Below are 23,092 nucleotides of genomic sequence, written 5' to 3'. Positions count from 1 at the left end.
ACGGTTGAATGAATGAATTAGAAGCATTAGACACATTCCCTGCCCACGATGCGCTTGCAGTCAAGAGGGGGAGACAGACATTGATATACAGAATGAACAACACACAAGGCTGACTGTGAGCCCGTTGTTGGGTAGGGACCATCTCTATCTGTTGCCATGTTGTACTTTCCAAGCGCTTAGTACAGTGCTCTGCACACAGTAAGCGCTCAATAAATACGATTGATTGAATGAATGAATTAGAAGCATTAGACACATTCCCTGCCCACGACGCGCTTACAGTCAAGAGGGGGAGGTAGACATTGATATACAAAATGAAGAACGCACAAGGCTGACTGTGAGCCCATTGTTGGGTAGGGATTGTCTCTATCTGTTGCCGAACTGTACTTTCCAAGTGCTTAGTACAGTGCTCTGCACACAGTAAGCACTCAATAAATACGATTGAATGAATGAATTAGAAGCATTAGACACATTCCCTTTTAGACTGTGAGCCCGCTGTTGGGTAGGGACTGTCTCTATATGTTGCCAATTTGTACTTCCCAAGCGCTTAATACAGTGCTCTGCACATAGTAAGCGCTCAATAAATACAATTGATGATGATTCCCTGCCCACGACATGCTTACAGTCAAGAGGGGGAGACACATTGATATACAAAATGAAGAACGCACAAGGCTGACTGTGAGCCTGTTGTTGGGTAGGGATTGTCTCTATCTGTTGCCAAATTGTACTTTCCAAGCGCTTAGTACAGTGCTCTGCACACAGTAAGCGCTCAATAAATACGATTGAATGAATGAATTAGAAGCATTAGACACATTCCCTGCCCACAACATGCTTACAGTCAAGAGGGGGAGACAGACATTGATATACAGAATGAACAACACACAAGGCTGACTGTGAGCCCGTTGTTGGGTAGGGACCATCTCTATCTGTTGCCATGTTGTACTTTCCAAGCGTTTAGTACAGTGCTCTGCACACAGTAAGCGCTCAATAAATACGATTGATTGAATGAATGAATGAATTAGAAGCATTAGACACATTCCCTGCCCACGACGTGCTTACAGTCAAGAGGGGGAGACAGACATTGATATACAAAATGAAGAACGCACAAGGCTGACTGTGAGCCCATTGTTGGGTAGGGATTGTCTCTGTTGCCGAACTTGTACTTTCCAAGCGCTTAGTACAGTGCTCTGCACACAGTAAGCACTCAATAAATACAATTGAATGAATGAATTAGAAGCATTAGACACATTCCCTGCCCACGAGGCGCTTACAGTCAAGAGGGGGAGACAGACATTGCTATTGGGTAGGGACTATCTCTATCTGTTGCCATGTTATACTTTCCAAGCACTTAGTACAGTGTTCTGCACACAGTAAGCGCTCAATAAATACGATTGATTGAATGAATGAATAAGTAAATAAATTACAGAAATAAATAAATCACACAAATATCTTCCATGGAAAAATTCACTTGCCTTGGGATTTCTTGTACAAATTAAAGTAATCCCTCCAAGTCTCCCCAGCAACTCCCAGCAATAAAGGGAAATTTCAATATGGCTCTCTCTAAGCAAAATCCTAAACAAGAAGCAAGTTCGCTTTTCCCTCTAGGCCAAGGTTCGTCATCCACATTAAGAGAACGGCTATTCTGCTTTGGTCGGAATCGCTCCTTCTGTCTAGGATCTTCCTGGATCAATTTCCCGCTCGCTTCCTCTGTATTTGTTAAGTGCTGACTATGGACTTTTTTTCCTTTACTATGAAAGAAACTCAATCTTGTGATTATTACTCAAATTTATTAAGCGCTAACTGGGGAAGCAGCATGGTGGAGTTCATAGAGTAAAGGCCTGGGAATCAGAAGGTCATGGGTTCTAATCCCGGCTCCGCCACTTGTCTGCCGTGTGACCTTGGGCAGGTGACTTCACTACTTTGGGCCTCAGTGACCTCATCTGTAAATTGGGGGTTGAGACTGTGAGCCCCGTGTGAGACAGGGACTGTGTCCAGCCCGATTTGCTTGTATCCACCCCAGCGCTTAGTACAGTGCCTGGCACATAGTAAGCGCTTAACAAGTATCATTCATTCAATCGTATTTATTGAGCGCTTACTGTGTGCAGAGCACTGTACTAAGCGCTTGGGAAGTACAAGTTGGCAACATATAGAGATGGTCCCTACCCAACAGTGGGCTCACAGTCTAGAAGGGGGAGAAAGTATCACTTAGTAGAAGTATCACTACTATCATTATTATTATTATTATGTGCTAAGCACTGTACTAAGCACTGAGGTAGATACAAGGTAATCAGGCTGGTCATAGTCCCTAGCACAAATGGGGCTCACAGTCTAAGTAGGGAGGGAGAAGGATTGATCCCCATTTTACAGATGAGGAAACTTAGGCCCAGAGAAGTGAAGTGACTTGCCCAGGGTCACACAGCAGGCAACTGAAGAGGCTGGATTAGAACCCAGGTCCTCTGACTCCCAAGCCCAGGCCTTTTCCATTAGGCCACGCTGCTTTGTTGCACTCAATAATAATAATGACGGCATTTATTAAGCGCTTACTACATGCAAAGCACTGTTCTAAGCGCTGGGGAGGTTACAAACTGATCAAGTTGTCCTACGGGGGGGCTCACAGTCTTCATCCCCATTTTGCAGATGAGGTAACTGAGGCCCAAAGCAGTTAAGTGACACAGCTGACAGTTGGCAGAGCCGGGATTTGAACCCATGACCTCTGACTCCAAAACCTGTGCTCTTTCCACTGAGCCATACTGCTTCTCAACTCAACATCCTCAGTGGTATTTACTGGATTCATTCATTCATTCAATCATATTTATTGAGTGCTAACTGTGTGCAGAGCACTGTACTAAGCGCTTGGGAAGTACAAGTTGGGAACATATTGAGATGGTCCCTGCCCAACAACAGGCTCACAGTCTAGACAGACAACAAAACAAAACATATGGACAGGTGTCAAGTCATCAGAATAAACAGAAATAAATAAGTACATATTTATATATTACATAATATACATATTACATGTAAATATTATATATATATATATATATATATATAAAAATAGAAATACCACATGCAGCAAGGAGAATGGAGGGAGCTACAAATGATTTGAGCACCAAAGTTATCTTCTTTCCCGCAAAAACCAAAGACTACTATTGATTTTTCAAATTGACCTCCCCTGCCACCCCAAGGAAAAAAACAATTCAAAATAGAGGATTATCTAAGGATTAACAATTTAAATCCAATCAGTCTAAAATCAAGCCAACTCCAAAACTCCAGGCTGGAAACCATTGACAGCCTGGAGTAAAGGAATTTACCCATTTCCTTCCTCATTCTTAATTTCAAGCCGTTTCGACGATCTTAATTTACATACTCACCGTGCAGCTATTACGAAGGGCTTCAAATTTACGCTGGATTTCATCTCTATGGGCCTAAAAGGTAAAAAAAAAAAATCATTATCAGTGTTTCATAGATTAGAATATGATTTGAATAGCTATTACTCAAATAATTTGAGCAACAATCTACCTAGTAAGCAAAATGTGAAACTATTTTACATCTGTGTCTGGGAAAAAAACTAATTATTATGAGGTATCAATTTAAAAAATATACATAAGATGCTGGAACAGCAAAAGAGAACTACACCGACTGAAACATTTTGTGCATATTTAATTTTTACAAGGTTCTAATAACTTGAGGAATCTAGATTTTTCAGGTTTTAGTTCTTTCATTTTAGCTACTCAGGTCAATTCCGCCCCCCTCCTTTTTCTAATCGTATTTGTTAAGCGCTTACTATGTACCAGGCACTGTGTTAAGCGCTGAGGTAAATACAATATAATCAGGTTGGACACGGTCCCTGCCCCACATGGGGCTCACAGTCTTAATCCCCACTTTGCAGATGAGGGAACTGAGGCACAGAGAAGTTGAGGGACTTGCCCAAGGTCACTCAGCAGCCATGGGGCGGGGTCGGGACTAGAACCCAAGTCCTCTGCCTCCCACTAAGCCACACTGCTCCTCTAATTAGGGTTTCTAATTAGGCCACACTGCTTTGTTGCACTCAATAATACTAATGATGGCATTTATTAAGCGCTTACTACGTGCAAAGCACTGTTCTAAGCGCTGGGGAGGTTACAAACTGATCAGGTTGTCCTACGGGGGGGCTCCCAGTCTTCCTCCCCATTTTCCAGATGAGGGAACTGAGGCCCAGAGAGTAATAATGTATATTACTATATATGTGTATATATAGGGACTGTCTCTATATGTTGCCAACTTGTACTTCCCAAGTGCTTAGTACAGTGCTCTGCACACAGTAAGCGCTCAATAAATACGATTGATTGATATAATATATATACCTGTATATATGTTCGTATATATTTATTACTCTATTTTACTTGTACATATTTATTCTATGTGGTTTATATGTTTGTTTTTTCTTATCTGTCTCCCCCTTCTAGACTGTGAGCCCGCTGTTGGGGAGGGACCGTCTTTAGATGTTGCAAACTTGTACTTCCCAAGCGCTTACTCTGCACACAGTAAGCGCTCAATAAGTACGATTGAATAAATACGATTGAATAAAGGAGGAGCGTGGCCCAGTGGAAAGAGCACAGGTCTGAAAGTCAGATGACTCTATGCTCTGCACACAGTAAGCGCTCAATAAATACGATTGAAGGAATGAATGAATGACCTGAGTTCTAATCCTGACTCTGCCACTTGCTTCCTGTGTGACACGGGGGCAAGTCGCTGCGCTTCTCTGGGCTTTAGTTACCTGTAAAATAGAGATTTAATACCTGTTCTCCCTCCTATTTGGACGTGAAGTCCCACGTGGGATGGGAATCGTATCCAACCTGATCAACTCGTAGCCTGTAAACTCACTGTGGGCGTGGAATGTGTCTGTAATATTGTACTCTCCCAAGCGCCTAGTGCAGTGCTCTGAAATTCGATCGGTTGACTATATACCTCAGCACTTAAAACAGTGTTTGATGCTGACAGAGCCCAGGCATGGGAGTCGGAGGATGTGGGTTCCAATCCCGCTCTTCCACGTGTCTGCGGTGCGACCTTAGACAAGTCCCTTGACTTCTCTGTGCATCAGTTCCCACTTCTCTGGGCCTCAGTTACCCCCTCTGCAAAATGGGGATGAAGTCTTTGAGCCCCCGTGGGACAACCTGATCACTTTGTAACCTCCCCAGTGCTTAGAACAGTGCTTTGCACATAGTAAGTGCTTAATAAATGCCGTCATTATTATTGTCTGCCGTATCTGCCGTATTCCCATAGTCTTGTACGGGAAGCATCATCATCAATCGTATTTATTGAGCGCTTACTATGTGCAGAGCACTGTACTAAGCGCTTGTTGCCTAGTGTTGCCCCCTCCTCATCCCCCCGGCCTTACCTCCTTCCCCTCCCCACAGCACCTGTATATATAATGTTGGTATTTGTTAAGCGCTTACTATGTGCAAAGCACTGTTCTAAGCACTTGGGAGGTTACAAGGTAATCGGGTTGTCCCACGGGGGGCTCACAGTCTTCAACCCCATTTTACAGATGAGGGAACTGAGGCACAGAGAAGTGAAGTGACTTGCCCAAAGTCACACAGCTGACAACTGGCGGAGCCGGCATTTGAACCCATGACCTTTGACTCCAAAGCCCGGGCTCTTTCCACTGAGCCACGCTGCAATCTATGCATATATATACATATATATATGTATATATGTTTGTACATATTTATTACTCTATTTATTTATTTTACTTGTACATATTTATTCTATTGATTTGATTTTGTTAATATGTTTTATTTTGTTCTCTGTCTCCCCCTTCTAGACTGTGAGCCCGCTGTTGGGTAGGGACCTATATGTTTCTACAGATTTATTACTCTATTTATTTCACTTGTACATATTTATTCTATTTATTTGATTTTGTTAATATGTTTTGTTTTGTTCTCTGTCTCCCCCTTCTAGACTGTGAGCCCGCTGTTGGGTAGGGACCTATATGTTTCTACAGATTTATTACTCTATTTATTTCACTTGTACATATTTATTCTATTTATTTTATTTTGTTAATATGTTTTGTTTTGTTCTCTGTCTCCCCCTTCTAGACTGTGAGCCCGCTGTTGGGTAGGGACCTATATGTTTGTACATATTTATTACTCTATTTATTTATTTTACTTGTACAGATTTATTCTATTTATTTGATTTTGTTAATATGTTTTGTTTTGTTCTCTGTCTCCCCCTTCTAGACTGTGAGCCCGCTGTTGGGTAGGGACCTATATGTTTCTACAGATTTATTACTCTATTTATTTCACTTGTACATATTTATTCTATTTATTTGATTTTGTTAATATGTTTTGTTTTGTTCTCTGTCTCCCCCTTCTAGACTGTGAGCCCGCTGTTGGGTAGGGACCTATATGTTTGTACATATTTATTACTTTATTTATTTTACTTGTACATATTTATTCTATTTATTTGATTTTGTTAATATGTTTTGTTTTGTTCTCTGTCTCCCCCTTCTAGACTGTGAGCCCGCTGTTGGGTAGGGACCGTCTCTAGATGTTGCCAACTTGGACTTCCCAAGCGCTTAGTCCAGTGCTCTGCACACAGTAAGCGCTCAATAAATACGATTGAATGAATGAATGAATCTGCAAAATAGGGATTAAGACCGTGAGCCCCATGTGGGAAAGAGATTGGGTCCAACCTGATTACCTTGTGTCTACCCCAGAACTTAGAACATTCATTCATTCAATCGTATTTACTGAGCGCTTACTGTGTGCAGAGCACTGTACTAAGCGCTTGGGAAGTACAAGTCGGCCCACTGTTGGGTAGGGACTGTCTCTATATGTTGCCAATTTGTACTTCCCAAGCGCTTAGTACAGTGCTCTGTACATAGTAAACGCTCAATAAATACAATTGATGATGATGATGATAACATATAGATACAGTCCCTACCCAACAGCGGGCTCACAGTCTAGAAGGGGGAGACAGACAACGAAACAAAACATATTAACAAAATAAAATTAATAGAACAGGCTTTAGCACATAGTAAGTGCTTAACAAATAAGTGCTTAATAAAAATATAAAACGAAATAAAACAATCCTGCAGGCCACTGGCTCCATCGCCACTGATTACTAGCACAGCCCGCTCTCTCCACGGCTCCGCTTCTGCAGTCTAGGTTCACCCTAGGCAGTTTCTAGACTGTGAGCCCACTGTTGGGTAGGGACCGTCTCTATATGTTGCCAACTTGTACTTCCCAAGCGCTTAGTACAGTGCTCTGTACACAGTAAGTGCTCAATAAATACGATTGAATGAATGAATGAATATATCAACTAACCACCCATCATCAGTTGATCAGTAGTATTTATTGAGAACTTACTGTGTGCAGAGCCCTGTACTAAGTGCTTGGGAGGGTAATAATAATGATGGTGTTTGTTAAGCGCTTACTACGCTTACTAGGAGAAGCAGCGTGGCTCAGTGGAAAGAGCATGGGCTTTGGAGTCAGAGGTCATGGGTTCAAATCCCGGCTCCACCAATTGTCAGCTGGGTGACTTTGGGCGAGCCACTTCACTTCTCTGGGCCTCAGTTACCTCATCTGAAAAATGGGGATTATGACCGTGAGCCCTCTGTGGGACAACCTGATCACCTTGGAACCTCCCCAGCGCTTAGAACAGTGCTTTGCACATAGTAAGCGCTTAATAAATGCCATCATTATTATTTATTATTATTACGTGCCAAGCACTTTACAAAGCACTGGGGTGGAACCAAGCAAATTGAGTGGGCCACAGTCCCTTATCCCACGTGGGGTTCACAGTCTCAATCCCCATTTTACAGATGAGGCCACTGAGGTCCAGAGACTTGAAGTGACTTTCCCAAGGTCACACAGCAGACAAGTGGTACAGCCGGGATTAGAACCCATGACCTTCTGATTCTCCGGCCTGGGCTCTAACCACTACACCATATGGACACATTCCCTGCCCAACATCATTCACTCAATTGTATTTATTGAACGCTTACTGTATGCAGAGCGCTGTACTAAGCGCCTGGGAAAGTACAAGACAAGAATAAACAGGCACATTCACTGTCCACAATGAGATCATCACATCCAACAAAACATCAGTTCCTTTTCCAGCCCCCAACCACGCTCCCTTTCAGGTCTTGGGTGTGGGGGGAGGGCACACCAATAAATATTCATTCATTCATTCAGTCAGTCATATTTATTGAGCGCTGTGTGCAGAGCACTGTACTAAGCACTTGGGAAGTACAAGTTGGCAACATATAGAGACGGTCCCAACCCAACAGTGGGCTCACAGTCTAGAAGGGGGAGACAGAGAACAAAACAAAACATATTAACAAAATAAAATAAACAGACTACGTACAAGTAAGCACCTCCTCCAGGAGGCCTTCCCAGACTGAGCCCCTTCCTTCCTCTCCCCCTCGTCCCCCTCTCCATTCCCCCCTTCTTACCTCCTTCCCTTCCCCACAGCACCTGTATATATGTATATATGTCTGTACATATTTATTACTCTATTTATTTATTTATTTATTTTACTTGTACATATCTATCCTATTTATTTTATTTTGTTGGTATGTTTGGTTTTGTTCTGTCTCCCCCTTTTAGACTGTGAGCCCACTGTTGGGTAGGGACTGTCTCTACGTGTTGCCAATTTGTACTTCCCAAGCGCTTAGTACAGTGCTCTGCACATAGTAAGCGCTCAATAAATACGATTGATGATGAAGTAAAATAAATAGAGTAATAAATACATACAAGCATATATACATATATACAGGTGCTGTGGGGAAGGGAAGGAGGTAAGGCGGGGGGGATGGAAAGGGGGAGGAGAGTCCAAAAGGGAGGAAAAATAAATAATAATGATAATAATATTTATTAAGCACTTACTATGTGCAAAGCACCGTTCTAAGCACTGAGGGGATACAAGGTGATCTGGTTGTCCCACGTGGGGCTCACAGTCTTAACTGTGAGAAGCAGCGTGGCTCAGTGGAAAGAGCACAGGCTTTGGAATCAGAGGTCATGGGTTCAAATCCCAGCTTTGCCAATTGTCAGCTGTGTGACTTTGGGCAAGTCACTTAACTTCTCCAGGCCTCAGTTACCTCATCTGTAAAATGGGGATTAAGACTGTGATTCCCCCTGTGGAACAACCTGATCAACTTGTAACCTCCCCAGTGCTTATAATGCCATTTTCCTGTATATATGTATATATGGTTGTACATATTTATTACTCTATTTATTTATTTATTTATTTATTTATTTTACTTGTACATTTCTATCCTATTTATTTTATTCTGTTGGTATGTTTGGTTCTGTTCTCTGTCTCCCCCTTTTAGACTGTGAGCCCACTGTTGGGTAGGGACTGTCTCTATGTGTTGCCAATTTGTACTTCCCAAGCGCTTAGTACAGTGCTCTGCACATAGTAAGCGCTCAATAAATACGATTGATGATGAAGTAAAATAAATAGAGTAATAAATACATACAAACATATATACAGGTGCTGTGGGGAAGGGAAGGAGGTAAGGCGGGGGGGATGGAAAGGGGGAGGAGAGTCCAAAAGGGAGGAAAAATAAATAATAATAATAATAGTATTTATTAAGCACTTACTATGTGCAAAGCACCGTTCTAAGCACTGAGGGGATACAAGGTGATCAGGTTGTCCCACTTGGGGCTCACAGTCTTAATCCCCATTTTACAGAATAAAGGTTCTCTCCCCACACCCTCCGACAGCGTTTTTTCCCCCTCGTATCGGAAAAGAATGAGGCTAGCCTTTTCTGAAAGCTGAGATCATGGAAGGTAAAGGGCAGCGTTTGAAAAATGCTTCTGAGGGGGAAACTCGATGAGGAAGACCTGAGGGAGGGAGATTAGCCCGAGAAAAGCCAGCCCGTCTACGGGGGCAGAGGGACAAGTGAATTATACATGAGATCAAGAAGATCCACTGCAGTGTCCCCACTTGGCCTCCTCTGCTGCACCATCACCATCAGAGAAGCAGTGTGGCTCAGTGGAAAGAGCCCGGGCTTTGGAGTCAGAGGTCACGGGTTCAAATCCCGGTTCCGCCAATTGTCAGCTCTGTGACTTCGGGCCAGTCACTTCACTTCTCTGGGCCTCAGTGACCTCATCTGTAAAACGGGGATGAAGACTGTGAGCCCCACGTGGGACTGTGTCCAACCCCACTGGCTTACAGAGAAGCAGCGTGGCTCAGGGGAAAGAGCCCGGGCTTGGGAGCAAGAGGTCATGGGTTCAAATCCCAGCTCCGCCACTTGTCAGCTGTGTGGCGTTGGGCAAGTCACCTCACTTCTCTGGGCCTCAGTGACCTCATCTGTATAATGGGGATGAAGACTGTGAGCCCCACGTGGGACAACCTGATCACCTTGTATCCCCCCAGTGCTTAGAACAGTGCTTTGCACATAGCAAGCGCTTAACAAATACCATCATTATTATTATTATCAGCTCAAAACTCCTCGTTTCAAACCAGCCCTGCAAATACCATATTGCCCTGAAACCCCGAGCAGTTTTTAACCATTTTTATAAATAAAGCCCTCGCCTTAAAAATCAAACTTTTAGGAATTTCTCTCCCTCCTCTTTCTTGTCCTCCAAAACCCTCCATCATAATAATAATGATGGCATTTGTTAAGTGCTTACTACATGCCAAGCACTGTTCTAAGCGCTGGAGTAGATACAAGGTAATCAGGTTGTCCCAAGTGGGGTCACAGTCTTAATCACCATTCTACAGATGAGGTCACTGAGGCACAGAGAAGTGACTTGCCCAAAGTCACACAGCTGACAAGTGGCAGAGCTGGGATCAGAACCCATGACCTCTGGCTCCCAAGCTCGTGCTCTTTCCACAAATCCATGCTGCTTCTCCATCCCATCACTGTACGATTCCCAATCGTCCATTCATTTAAAGAGTACTCTATTTATTTTACTTGTACATATTTACTATTCTATTTATTTTGTTAATGATGTTCATTTAGCTTTACTTCTATTTATTCTGAGTGCTCTGCACACATTAAGCGCTCAATAAATATGACTGAATGAATGAATGATGACTTGACACCCGTCCACATGTTTTGCTTTGTTGTCTGTCTCCCCCTTCTAGACTGTGAGCCCGCTGTTGGGTAGGGACCGTCTCTATATGTTGCCAACTTGTACTTCCCAAGTGTTTAGTACAGTGCTCTGCACACAGTAAGCACTCGATAAATACGATTGGATGATGAATGAATGAATGAATGAATGAAAAAGGGTGGAGCACTGAACCAAGCACGTGGGAGAGTTGCCTTTCTGGAGTTTCCACTCTACTAAACTGAAATTTGCGGGGCCAACCGAAAAGTCGGTGTTCCACCCAAACCCGCATCTGCCACCGTCTGAAAACAGTTTGCTGTTCAAGTGCCAGCCCTTTCTAGTAATAATAAAAATAAACGTGGTTTTTGTTAAGTGCTTACTATGTGCTAGGCACCGTACTAAGCACTGGGTTGGATAGAAGCAAATCGGGTTGGACACAGTACCTGTCCCACGTGGGGTTCACAGTCTCAATCCCCATTTTACAGACATATACATATACAAACATATATACATATATACAGGTGCTGTGGGGAAGGGAAGGACGTAAGATGGGGAGGATGGAGAGGGGATGAGGGGGAGAGGAAGGAAGGGGCTCAGTCTGGGAAGGCCTTCTGGAGGAGGTGAGCTCTCAGTAGGGCCTTGAAGGGAGGAAGAGCAGTTAAGTGACTTGCCCAAGGTCACCCAGCAGACAAGTGGAGGAGTGAGGATTAGAATCCATGACCTTCTGATTCCCAGACCCAGGCTCTGTCCACTACGCCTGACTGCTTCTCTACTAAGAAAAAGCAGCACGGCTCAGTGGAAAGAGCCCGGGCTTTGGAGTCAGAGGTCATGGGTTCAAATCCCGGCTCCGCCACTAGTCAGCTGTGTGACTTTGGGCAAGTCACTTAACTCTTCTTCCTCCCTTCAAGGCCCTACTGAGAGCTCACCTCCTCCAGGAGGCCTTCCCAGACTAAGCCCCTTCCTTCCTCTCCCCCTCAACCCCCTTTCCATCTTACCTCCTTCCCTTCCCCACAGCACCTGTATATATGTATATATGTTTGTACATATTTATTACTCTATTTGTTTATTTATTTTATTTGTGCATATCTATTCTATTTATTTTATTTTGTTAGTATGTTTAGCTTTGTTCTCTGTCTCCCCTTTTAGACTGTGAGACCACTGTTGGGTAGGGACCGTCTCTATATGTTGCCAACTTGTACTTCCCAAGTGCTTAGTACAGTGCTCTGCACACAGTAAGTGCTCAATAAATATGATTGATTGATTGATTGGTTCTCTGGGCCTCAGTTATCTGTAAAATGGGGTTGTCCCCGTGGGACAACCTGATCACCTTGTAACCTCTCCAGCGCTTACAACAGTGCTTTGCACATAGTAAGCGCTTAATAAATGCCATAATCGTTATTATTATTATTATTATTATCATAACTTCTCTGGGCCTCAGTTATCTCATCTGTAAAATGGGGCTTAAGACTGTGAGCCCCCCGTGGGACAACCTGATCACCTTGTAACATCACCAGCGTTTAGAACACTGCTTTGCACATAGTAAGCGCTTAATAAATGCCATCCTTATTACTTCTGTTTCTCTAGTACCCTGTTTATCCTGGCAAGTGGGAAAACGGCAATTTGCAAAGCTGTTTAGATGGAAGAACTTGACCTCAGCAACAGGAAATGCAGGAATCTCTCTGAAGTTCATTCATTCGATCGTATTTATTGAGCGCTTACAGTGTGCAAAGCACTGTACTAAGCACTCGGGAGAGTACACTATAAAAATAAACAGATGTACTCCCTGTCCACAATGAGCTTACAGTAATAATAATAATAATATTAATGGCATTTATTAAGTGCTTACTATGTGCAAAGCACTGTTCTAAGCGTTGGGGAGGTTACAAGATGATCAGGTTGTCCCACGGGGTGCTCACAGTCTTCATCCCCATTTTACAGATGAGGGAGCTGAGGCCCAGAGAAGTTAAGTAATGATAATAATAATAATAACAAGATGATCAGGTTGTCCCATGGGGGGCTCACAGACTTCATCCCCATTTTACAGATGAGGGAGCTGAGGCCCAGAGAAGTTAAGTAATGATAATAATAATAATAACAAGATGATCAGGTTGTCCCACGGGGGGCTCACAGTCTTCATCCCCATTTTACAGATGAGGGAGCTGAGGCCCAGAGAAGTTAAGTAATGATAATAATGGCGTTTATTAAGCGCTTACTATGTGCAAAGCACTGTTCTAAGCGCTGGGGAGGTTATAAGGTGATCAGGCTGTCCCACGGGGGGCTCACAGACTTCATCCCCATTTTACAGATGATGGAACTGAGGCCCAGAGAAGTTAAGTAATGATAATAATAATAATAATAATGATTATGGCATTTATTAAGCACTTACTATGTGCAAAGCACTGTTCTAAGCGCTGGAGAGGTTACAAGGTGATCAGGTTGTCCCACGGGGACAACCCCATTTTACAGATGAGGGAACTGAGGCCCAGACAAGTGAAGTGACTTGCCCAAAGTCACACAGCTGACAATTGGCAGAGCCGGGATTTGAACCCATGACCTCTGACTCCAAAGCCCGGGCTCTTTCCACTGAGCCACGCTCTGTCTAGAGGGGGAGACGGACTTGAATAGAAAAAAAATAAATGACAGCTATGCACATAAGCGCTGCGGGACTGGGAGGGGGAGATGAATAAAGGGGGCAAGTCAGGGCGACGCAGAAGGGAGTGGGAGAAGAGGAAAGGGGGGCTTAGTCCGGGAAGGCCTCTTGGAGGTTTATACTCACCAGGTCCTTAATTATAAGGCAGTCCTTCAGGGGCCCAAAGGGTCTAGAGAAATTCACTGCATTATGGCCGTCATTTTTATTAATTCACCTGGTTAGGTTGCCAGTACTGTTAATCTAGTTCTATTCAAATTAATCAGTGATATTTCGGAAGGATCACGGGAGCCTACTTGACTGCTCAGTGTAATTACAGTTGGTAACATTTGCAGACTCCTACTGGCAAGGGACTAGGACAGAAGGAAATGTACAACACATAGCAATGATGATATTAATAATGATAACGATAATTACTACAGTATTCGCTAAGGGCTTACTATGTGTCAAGTGCGGTTCGAAGGGCTGGGGTACTTAATAAATCTATTTACTTGATACTATCGATGTCTGTCTACTTGATTCGTTTTATTTAGTTGTCTGTCTCCCCACTTCTAGACTGTGACCCCGTTGTTGGGTAAGGATCGTCTCTATTTGTTGCCAAATTGTACTTTCCAAGCGCTTAGTACAGTGCTCTGCACCCACTAAGCGCTCAATAAATACGACTGAATGAATGAATGGGGTAGATGTGAGATAATCAGGCTCCACACTCTAAGGAGGAGTCTAACCTGTAGTGAAGTCTTAACCAAAGGTAAGGACTAATTCTGGGAACAATATTACTCATATTAATTAATTCATTCATTCAATCGTATTTATTGAGTGCTTACTGTATTTAGAGCACTGTACAAAGCGCTTGGGAAGTACAAGTTGAGACGGTCCCTACCCAACAATGGGCTCACAGTCTAGAAGTCAACCACAGTGTTCTGAACGATTTATCCCTAGCTGTGTGCTCTCTGACTTCAACAAGATTACGCTCTTAAAAAAAGATTGACAATCATAACTTTCTTTTGTTTCTTTTTTAGAGCATCTGTTCAGCACTTTCTATCATCATCATCATCATCATCAATCGTATTTATTGAGCGCTTACTATGTGCAGAGCACTGTACTAAGCGCTTGGGAAGTACAAGTTGGCAACATATAGAGACAGTCCCTACCCAACAGTGGGCTCACAGTCTAAAAGGGGGAGACAGAGAACAAAACCAAACATACTAACAAAATAAAATAAATAGAATAGATATGTACAAGTAAAATAAATAAATAGAGTAATAAATATGTACAAACATATATACATATATACAGGTGCTGTGGGGAAGGGAAGGAGGTAAGATGGGGGGATGGAGAGGGGGACAAGGGGGAGAGGAAGGAAGGGGCTCAGTCTGGGAAGGCCTCCTGGAGGAGGTGAGCTCTCAGTAGGGCCTTGAAGGGAGAAAGAGAGCTAGCTTGGCGGATGGGCAGAGGGAGGCCGTTCCAGGCCTGGGGGATGACGTGGGCCTGGGGTCGATGGCAGAACAGGCGAGAACGAGGTACGGTGTGCCAGGCGTTATACTAAGTGCTGGGGTAGATCCGCGGTATCAGGTTGGACACAGTCCCTGCCCCGCAAGGGTCTCACGATCACAATCCCCATTTTACAGATGAGGAATCTGAGGCCCAGAGAAGTGAAGTTACTGCCCCAAGGTCACACACCACACAAGCGTCTCCTTTGACCCCACAGCTCTCTCCAGTTATAGCCCCATTTGCCTCCTACCATTTCTCTCCAGATTTCCTGAGAGTTGTTTCACCTGCTGTCTCCACTTCCTCTCCTCCGATTCTCTCTTAGAGCCCCTCCGATCTGGTTTAAGCCCCCTTCGCTCTACAAACACAGCCCCCCGTAAGGTAACCCATGATCGTCTTCTCACCAAATCCGACGGCCTCTTCTCCATCCTAATCCTCTTAGACTTCTTAGCTGCCTTTGACAGTGTAGACTATCCCCTTCTCCTGGAATATTATCCATCCTTCGATTCACTGTCACTGTCCTCTCCTGGTTCTCCTATCTCTCTGACTGCTTTTAGACTGTGAGCCCACTGTTGGGTAGGGACTGTCTCTATATGTTGTCAACCTGTACTTCCCAAGCGCTTAGTACAGTGCTCTGCACACAGTAAGCGCTCAATAAATACGATTGATTGATTGCTTCTTCTCAGTCTCTCAATAATAATAATAATAATGATATTCGTTAAGCACTTATTATGTGTCAAGCACCTAAGTGCTGGGGTAGATACAAGGTAATCAGGTTGTCCCACATGGGGCTCGGTCTTCATCTCCATTTTCCAGATGAGGGAACTGAGGCACAGAGAAGTTAAGTGACTTGTCCAAAGTCACACGGCTGATTAGTGGCGGGGCCGGGATTGGAACCCATGACCTCTGACTGCCAAGCCCAGGCTCTTTCCACTAAATCACGCTGCTTCTCTCTTTTACTGACTCCCCCTCTGCCTCCCACCCTCTGATAGAAGGGGTCCTTTAAGGCTCAGTTCTAGGTCCCCTTCTATTTCTCCCTCTACACCCACTCCCTTGGAGAAATCATTCGCTCCCATGGCTTCGATTACCATCTCTATGCAGATGATTCCCAAACCCACAACTCCAGCCTTGATCTCTCCTCCTTCCCCGCAAATCTCACATTTCCTCCCGCCTTCGAGACATAGCCACTTGGATGTCCTGCCGACACCTCAAATTAAACACGTCCAAAACTGAACTCTTTACCTTGCCACCAAAACCCTCTCCTCCCCACGTCTTTCCCGTCACTGAGGACGACATCACCTTACTCCCTGTCTCACAAGCCCGTAACCTTGGTGTTACCCTCGACTCATCTCTCTCACTCCAGCCACATCATCATCATCATCAATCGTATTTATTGAGCGCTTACTGTGTGCAGAGCACTGTACTAAGCGCTTGGGAAGTACAAGTTGGCAACATATAGAGACAGTTGCTACCCAACAGAGGGCTCACAATCTAAAAGGCGGAGACAGAGAACAAAAGCAAACATACTAACAAAATAAAATAAATAGAATAGATATGTACAAGTAAAATAAATAGAGTAATAAATATGTACAAACACATATACATATATACAGGTGCTGTGGGGAAGGGAAGGAGGTATTCAATCGGTCACCAAACTCGTCGGTTGTACCGTCACAACACTGCTAAAATCCGTTCTTTCCTCTTCATCCCAACTGCCACCATGATGGTCCAAAACAAAACGTGGAGACAGGTGTCAAAATCGTCAGAAGAAATAGAATTAAAGCTAGATGCACACCATGAAACAAATAAATAGAATAGTAAATATGGAAAAGTATTCAGGGAGCCCCATGTGGGACATGGATTGGCTCCAACTGATTATTCTGTGTCCACCCGAGAGCTTAGTGTGGGGAAGCAGCGTGGCTCAGTGGAAAGAGCCCGGGCTTTGGAGTCAGAGGTCACGGGTTCCAATCCCAGCTCTGCCACTTGTCAGCTGTGTGACTTGGGGCAAATAACTTCACTTCTTTGTGCCTCAGTTCCCTCATCTGTAAAATGGGGATTAAGACTGTGAGCCCCCCCATGGGACAACCTGATCACCTTGTAACCTCCCCAGCGCTTAGAACAGTGCTTTGCACATAGTAAGCGCTTAATAAATGCCATTATTGTTATTATTCATTCATTCAATCGTATTTATTGAGCGCTTACTGTGTGCAGAGCACTGTACTAAGCGCTTGGGAAGTACAAGACATATAGAGATGGTCCCTACCCAACAGTGGGCTCGTCTCCCACCTTGACTACTGAATCTGCCTCCTCGCTGACCTCCCGGCCTCCTGTCTCTCCCCGCTCCAGTCCATACTTTGCTGCACGGATCATTTATCAACAAAAACGTTCAGTTCATGCATCCCCACTCCTCGAGAACCTCCAATGGTGGCCCATCCACCTCTGTATCAAACAGAAGCTCCTTATTATCGGCTTTAAAGCCCTCAATCAGCTCTCCCCACCCTACCTCACCAATCTCCCGCTACCGCCCTGCCGCACGCTTCCCTCCTCTAGCTCCATCTTACTCACTGGGCCCCAGTGTCGTCTATCTCGTACTTCCCAAGTGCTTAGTACAGTGCTCTGCACACGGTAAGCGCTCAATAAATACGATTGAATGAATGAATTCATTCATTCACCTCACATTACCCTCACCATACCTCGTTCTCGCCTGTCCCGCCATTGACCCCTGGCCCACGTCATCCCCCGGGCCTGGGATGCCCTCCCTCTGCCCATCCGCCAAGCTAGCTCTCTTCCTCCCTTCAAGGCCCTGCTGAGAGCTCACCTCCTCCAGGAGGCCTTCCCAGACTGAGCCCCTTCCTTCCTCTCCCCCTCGTCTCCCCTCCACCCCCCCATCTTACCTCCTTCCCTTCCCCACAGCACCTGTATATATGTATATATGTTTGTACATAGTTTTTACTCTATTTATTTATTTATTTTACTTGTACATATCTATTCTATTTATTTTATTTTGTTAGTATGTTTGGTTTTGTTCTCTGTCTCCCCCTTTTAGACTGTGAGCCCACTGTTGGGTAGGGACTGTCTCTATATGTTGCCAACTTGTACTTCCCAAGCGCTTAGTACAGTGTTCTGCACACAGTAAGTGCTCAATAAATACAATTGATGATGATGATGAATCTCACTTCCAACCCCCTTCCCACATCCTCCTCCTAGCCTGGACCTCCCTCCTCCTCCACATACGCGGACCACCACTCTCTCCACCTTCAAAGACTTATTAAGGTCACGTTTTCTCCAAGAAGTCTTCCCCAATTAAGCCCTCTTTCCCCCAGCTCACTCTCCTTTCTGCATCTTCTACGCACTTGGACCTGTGACCTTTGGACGTTTGATATTCTCCCCACTCCTAACCCCACATCCCTTATGTAAACAGCTTTCAATTATATATTATAAAGTACTTATTTATTCATACTAATGTCTGTCTCCCCCTTTAGACTGTCAGCTTGTTATGGTCAAGGAACGTGTCTGCTAATTCTGCTGTATTGTACTCTCCTGAGTGCTTTAGGTACAGTTCTCTGCACATAGACACCGCTCAATAAGTACCATTGATTGATTGATTGATTGGAGTGGCGGAACCAGGATTAGAACCTCTGATTCCCAAGCCCATGCACTTTCCACTAGGCCACACTTCTTCTCACTGTACTGAACACACACGTACATTGCCAACTGGTACTTCCCAAGTGCTTAGTACAGTGCTCTGCACACAGTAAGTGCTCAATAAATACGACTGAATGAATGAATTAGATATTAGAAATCCAACGGCTCATACTCTATCCTAATCCTCCTCGACCTCTCAGCTGCCTTCGACACTGTGGACCCCCCCCTTCTCCTCAACACGCTATCCGACCTTGGCTTCACAGACTCCGTCCTCTCCTGGTTCTCCTCTTATCTCTCCGGTCGTTCATTCTCAGTCTCTTTTGCAGGCTCCTTCTCCCCCTCCCATCCTCTTACTGTGGGGGTTCCCCAAGGTTCAGTGCTTGGTCCCCTTCTGTTCTCGAACTACACTCACTCCCTTGGTGACCTCATTCGCTCCCACGGCTTCAACTATCATCTCTACGCTGATGACACCCAGATCTACATCTCTGCCCCCGCTCTCTCCCCCTCTCTCCAGGCTCGCATCTCCTCCTGCCTTCAGGACATCTCTATCTGGATGTCTGCCCGCCACCTAAAACTCAACATGTCCAAGACTGAACTCCTTGTTTTCCCTCCCAAACCCTGCCCTCTCCCTGACTTTCCCATCTCTGTTGACGGCACTACCATCCTTCCCGTCTCACAAGCCCGCAACCTTGGTGTCATCCTCGACTCCGCTCTCTCGTTCACCCCTCACATCCAAGCCGTCACCGAAACCTGCAGGTCTCAGCTCCGCAACATTGCCAAGATCCGCCCTTTCCTCTCCATCCATACCGCTACCCTGCTCATTCAAGCTCTCATCCTATCCCGTCTGGACTACTGTATCAGCCTTCTCACTGATCTCCCATCCTCGTGTCTCTCCCTACTTCAATCCATGCTTCATTCTGCTGCCGGATTGTCTTTGTCCAGAAACGCTCTGGGCATGTTACTCCCCTCCTCAAAAATCTCCAGTGGCTACCAATCAATCTGCGCATCAGGCAGAAACTCCTCACCCTGGGCTTCAAGGCTGTCCATCCCCTCGCCCCCTCCTCCCTCCCCTCCCTTCTCTCCTTGTCCAGCCCAGCCCGTACCCTCCGCTCCTCCGCCGCTAATCTCCTCACCGTACCTCGTTCTCGCCTGTCCCGCCATCGACCCCTGGCCCACGTCATCCCCCGGGCCTGGAATGGCCTCCCTCTGCCCATCCGCCAAGCTCGCTCTCTTCCTCCCTTCAAGGCCTTACTGAGAGCTCACCTCCTCCAGGAGGCCTTCCCAAACTGAGCCCCTTCCTTCCTCTCCCCCTCATCCTCCTCTCCATCCCCCCCATCTTACCCCCTTCCCTTCCCCGCAGCACCTGTATATATGTATATATGTTTGTACATATTTATTACTCTATTTATTTATTTATTTTACTTGTACATATCTATTCAATTTATTTTATTTTGTTAGTATGTTTGGTTTTGTTCTCCGTCTCCCCCTTTTAGACTGTGAGCCCACTGTTGGGTAGGGACTGTCTCTATATGTTGCCAACTTGTACTTCCCAAGAGCTTAGTACAGTGCTCTGCACACAGTAAGCGCTCAATAAATACGATTGATTGATTGATTCTCTGGGCCTCAGTTACCTCATCTTGTAAAATGGGGATTAAGACACCGTGAGCCCCCCGTGGGACAACCTGATCACCTTGTAACCTCCCCAGCACTTAGAACAGTGCTTTGCACATAGTAAGCACTTAATAAAAGTTATTATTATTATTATAACTTTAACCACACAACTTTATTTTAAGGTTATTTCTCAGGTTGCATTCCCCGCACCCCTTCTATTTTTTCTGGGAAAGGTTGAACAGGAGGAGAGAAAATGGATACTTGGGAAAAGAGGAAGGTCTGAAGAGTTCATAACTGAACCAGAAAGAGGAAAACTAAAACGGGGGCCAGGGAGAATGAGGGGGAAAAGGAGATTTAGAAAATTCCTCATCTCCTTCTCTAAAGTGATAACTTGCCCTAAATTGGATCTTCCTATTTGTGTGCTGATTTCCATCTCCTGGCTACCCCTCTGGCACTGTAAAAATTAATACTGAATTGCTAACTCGGCACTCATTAAAAATAGGGACTGATGAGAACATGGACTGATTTTTGCTTTAAGCATCACCAGTTAAAAATCGGATAATGAAGCTGGGTAATTTTATGAGAGAGGGAAAATGCCATTAAAATAGTACCTCTAGAATGTCAAGCTTTCAACTACATGAAGCTCTCTGCCACGGCAGGAGAAAAAATGCTAAAAAAGAATTCAAAGCGAGTATCTACCCTGACAAAAAAAGCCAGGAGTTAAGCGATCTATAAGCGCTTAGAACAGTGCTTTGCACATAGTAAGCGCTTAACAAATGCCATCATCATCATAAGTCAGTGGTATTTATTCAGTCAGTGCTTACTGTGTGCAGAACGCTGAACTAAGCAATCGGGAGACTACAAGGGAGTCAATGGAGACAACCTGCCCACAAGGAGCTTAGAGTCTTAGAGTCTTATTATTATTTATTTATTTATTATTACACTATTACTCTATTTATTTATTTATTTATTTTACTTGTACATATCTATTCTATTTATTTTATTTTGTTAGTATGTTTGGTTTTGTTCTCTGTCTCCCCCTTTTAGACTGTGAGCCCACTGTTGGGTAGGGACTGTTTCTATATGTTGCCAACTTGGACTTCCCAAGCACTTAGTACAGTGCTCTGCACACAGTAAGCGCTCAATAAATACGAATGATTGATTGATTGATTGATTGAGGGAGAGAAATCCTTTTAAGACCATATGGAGTAGCTGATAACGATAATAATTCTGGTATTAAGCACTTACCGTGTGCCCGGCACTGTACTAAGCGCTGGGGTGGACACAATCAGACTGGATCCGGACACAGTCCCAGTTCCCTGTGGGGCTCACAGTTTCAATCCCCATTTTACAGATGTGGGAACTGAGGCCCAGGGAAGTGAAGTGACTTGCCCAAGTCCACACAGCAGTCAAGTGGCAGAGTCGGGATTAGAACCCATGACTGGGCTCTTCCCACTGAGCCACGCTGCTTTTCTAGATGATAATGCTACCCGGTGTGAACCTGAAAGCCTGGAAGTCAGAAAGACCTGGGTTCTAAATCCGGCTCCACCGCTTGTCTGCTGTGTGACCTTGGGCCAGTCACTTCACTTTTCTATGCCTCATTCAATCGTATTTATTGAACGCTTAGTGTGTGCAGAGCACTGTACTAAGCGCTTGGGAAGTACAAGTTGGCAACATGTAGAAACGGTCCCTACCCAACAACGGGCTCACAGTCTAGCAATTACTTCATCTGTAAAATAAGAATCAAGACTGTGAGCCCCATGTGGGACATGGGCAGCATGACTCAGTGGAAAGAGCCCGGGCTTGGGAGTCAGAGGTCATGGGTTTTAATCCCGGCTCTGCCACTTGTCAGCTGTGTGACTTTGGGCAAGTCACTTCACTTCTCTGGGCCTCAGTTCCCTCATCTGTAAAATGGGGATAAAGACTGTGAGCCCCACGTGGGACAACCTGATTACCTTGTATCCCCCCCAGCGCTTAGAACAGTGCTTGGCATGTAGTAAGCGCTTAACAAATACCATCATTATTATTAGCTTGCATCTTCCCCATCGCTTAGTAGAGTACCTGTCACATAATAAGCGCTTAACAAACACCAATTAAAAAAATAAAACAAAACCAAAAAATCCGTTTTTAAAGTCCCATTTCAAGTATCTGTGTCACTGCCCAAGTGCAAAACGCGCATTATCAAATTTACAGAGATTCAAATCCTGTGCTCAGGGTGGATTACACGGATTCTAAATTCCACAAATGTTGAGCCAAGACCACAAACAATCCCCTCTGCCAATAAATAAGTTAAAACGCTCCAATTCTCGGAATCCTGGAGCAAAACATTAAAGCCTTTTTTACGTGGCTTTGTATTTTCATTCACTGTTACATCCGCTTTCCCATTTCCATTCAACCATCTGCTTTTAAACAGCGGGAGAATTTTAATGCTTGTGAAAATAAAGGCCAGATGAAAATGAGCCTGATGAATCAGACTGCATGAAAAAGCCGGACCAAAAAACCTTTCAAATGTCCTCCGCCAAGAATCAGTCGAGGGCAGCAGCAAGTGACCCCTGTTTGCGATCTCAGGGGGGATTTGATAATGATAATAATAATAATGATGGCATTTGCTTAAGCGCTTACTATGTGCAAAGCACTGTTCTAAGTGCTAGGGTGGTTACAA

The 23,092-nt window shown here is 44.6% G+C and overlaps 1 protein-coding gene across 6 annotated transcripts in view; it reads right to left on the bottom strand.

Moving 5' to 3' along the window:
- CIT (citron rho-interacting serine/threonine kinase) overlaps positions 1-23,092 on the bottom strand; it is a 251,152-nt gene that overhangs the window by 68,456 nt on the left and 159,604 nt on the right. For all 6 annotated transcript variants that reach the window (XM_038762428.1, XM_038762429.1, XM_038762430.1 and 3 more), the window contains one exon: positions 3,369-3,422. In XM_038762428.1, the coding sequence (XP_038618356.1) occupies positions 3,369-3,422 (54 nt within the window). The remainder of the gene's footprint in view (positions 1-3,368; positions 3,423-23,092) is intronic.

This window comes from Tachyglossus aculeatus, chromosome 21 (assembly GCF_015852505.1).
Source record: "Tachyglossus aculeatus isolate mTacAcu1 chromosome 21, mTacAcu1.pri, whole genome shotgun sequence".
In the NCBI taxonomy this organism is placed as follows: Eukaryota; Metazoa; Chordata; class Mammalia; order Monotremata; family Tachyglossidae; genus Tachyglossus; species Tachyglossus aculeatus.
The sequence above is the reverse complement of the archived record's forward strand: the minus strand, read 5'-3'. Positions and strand labels throughout refer to the sequence as shown.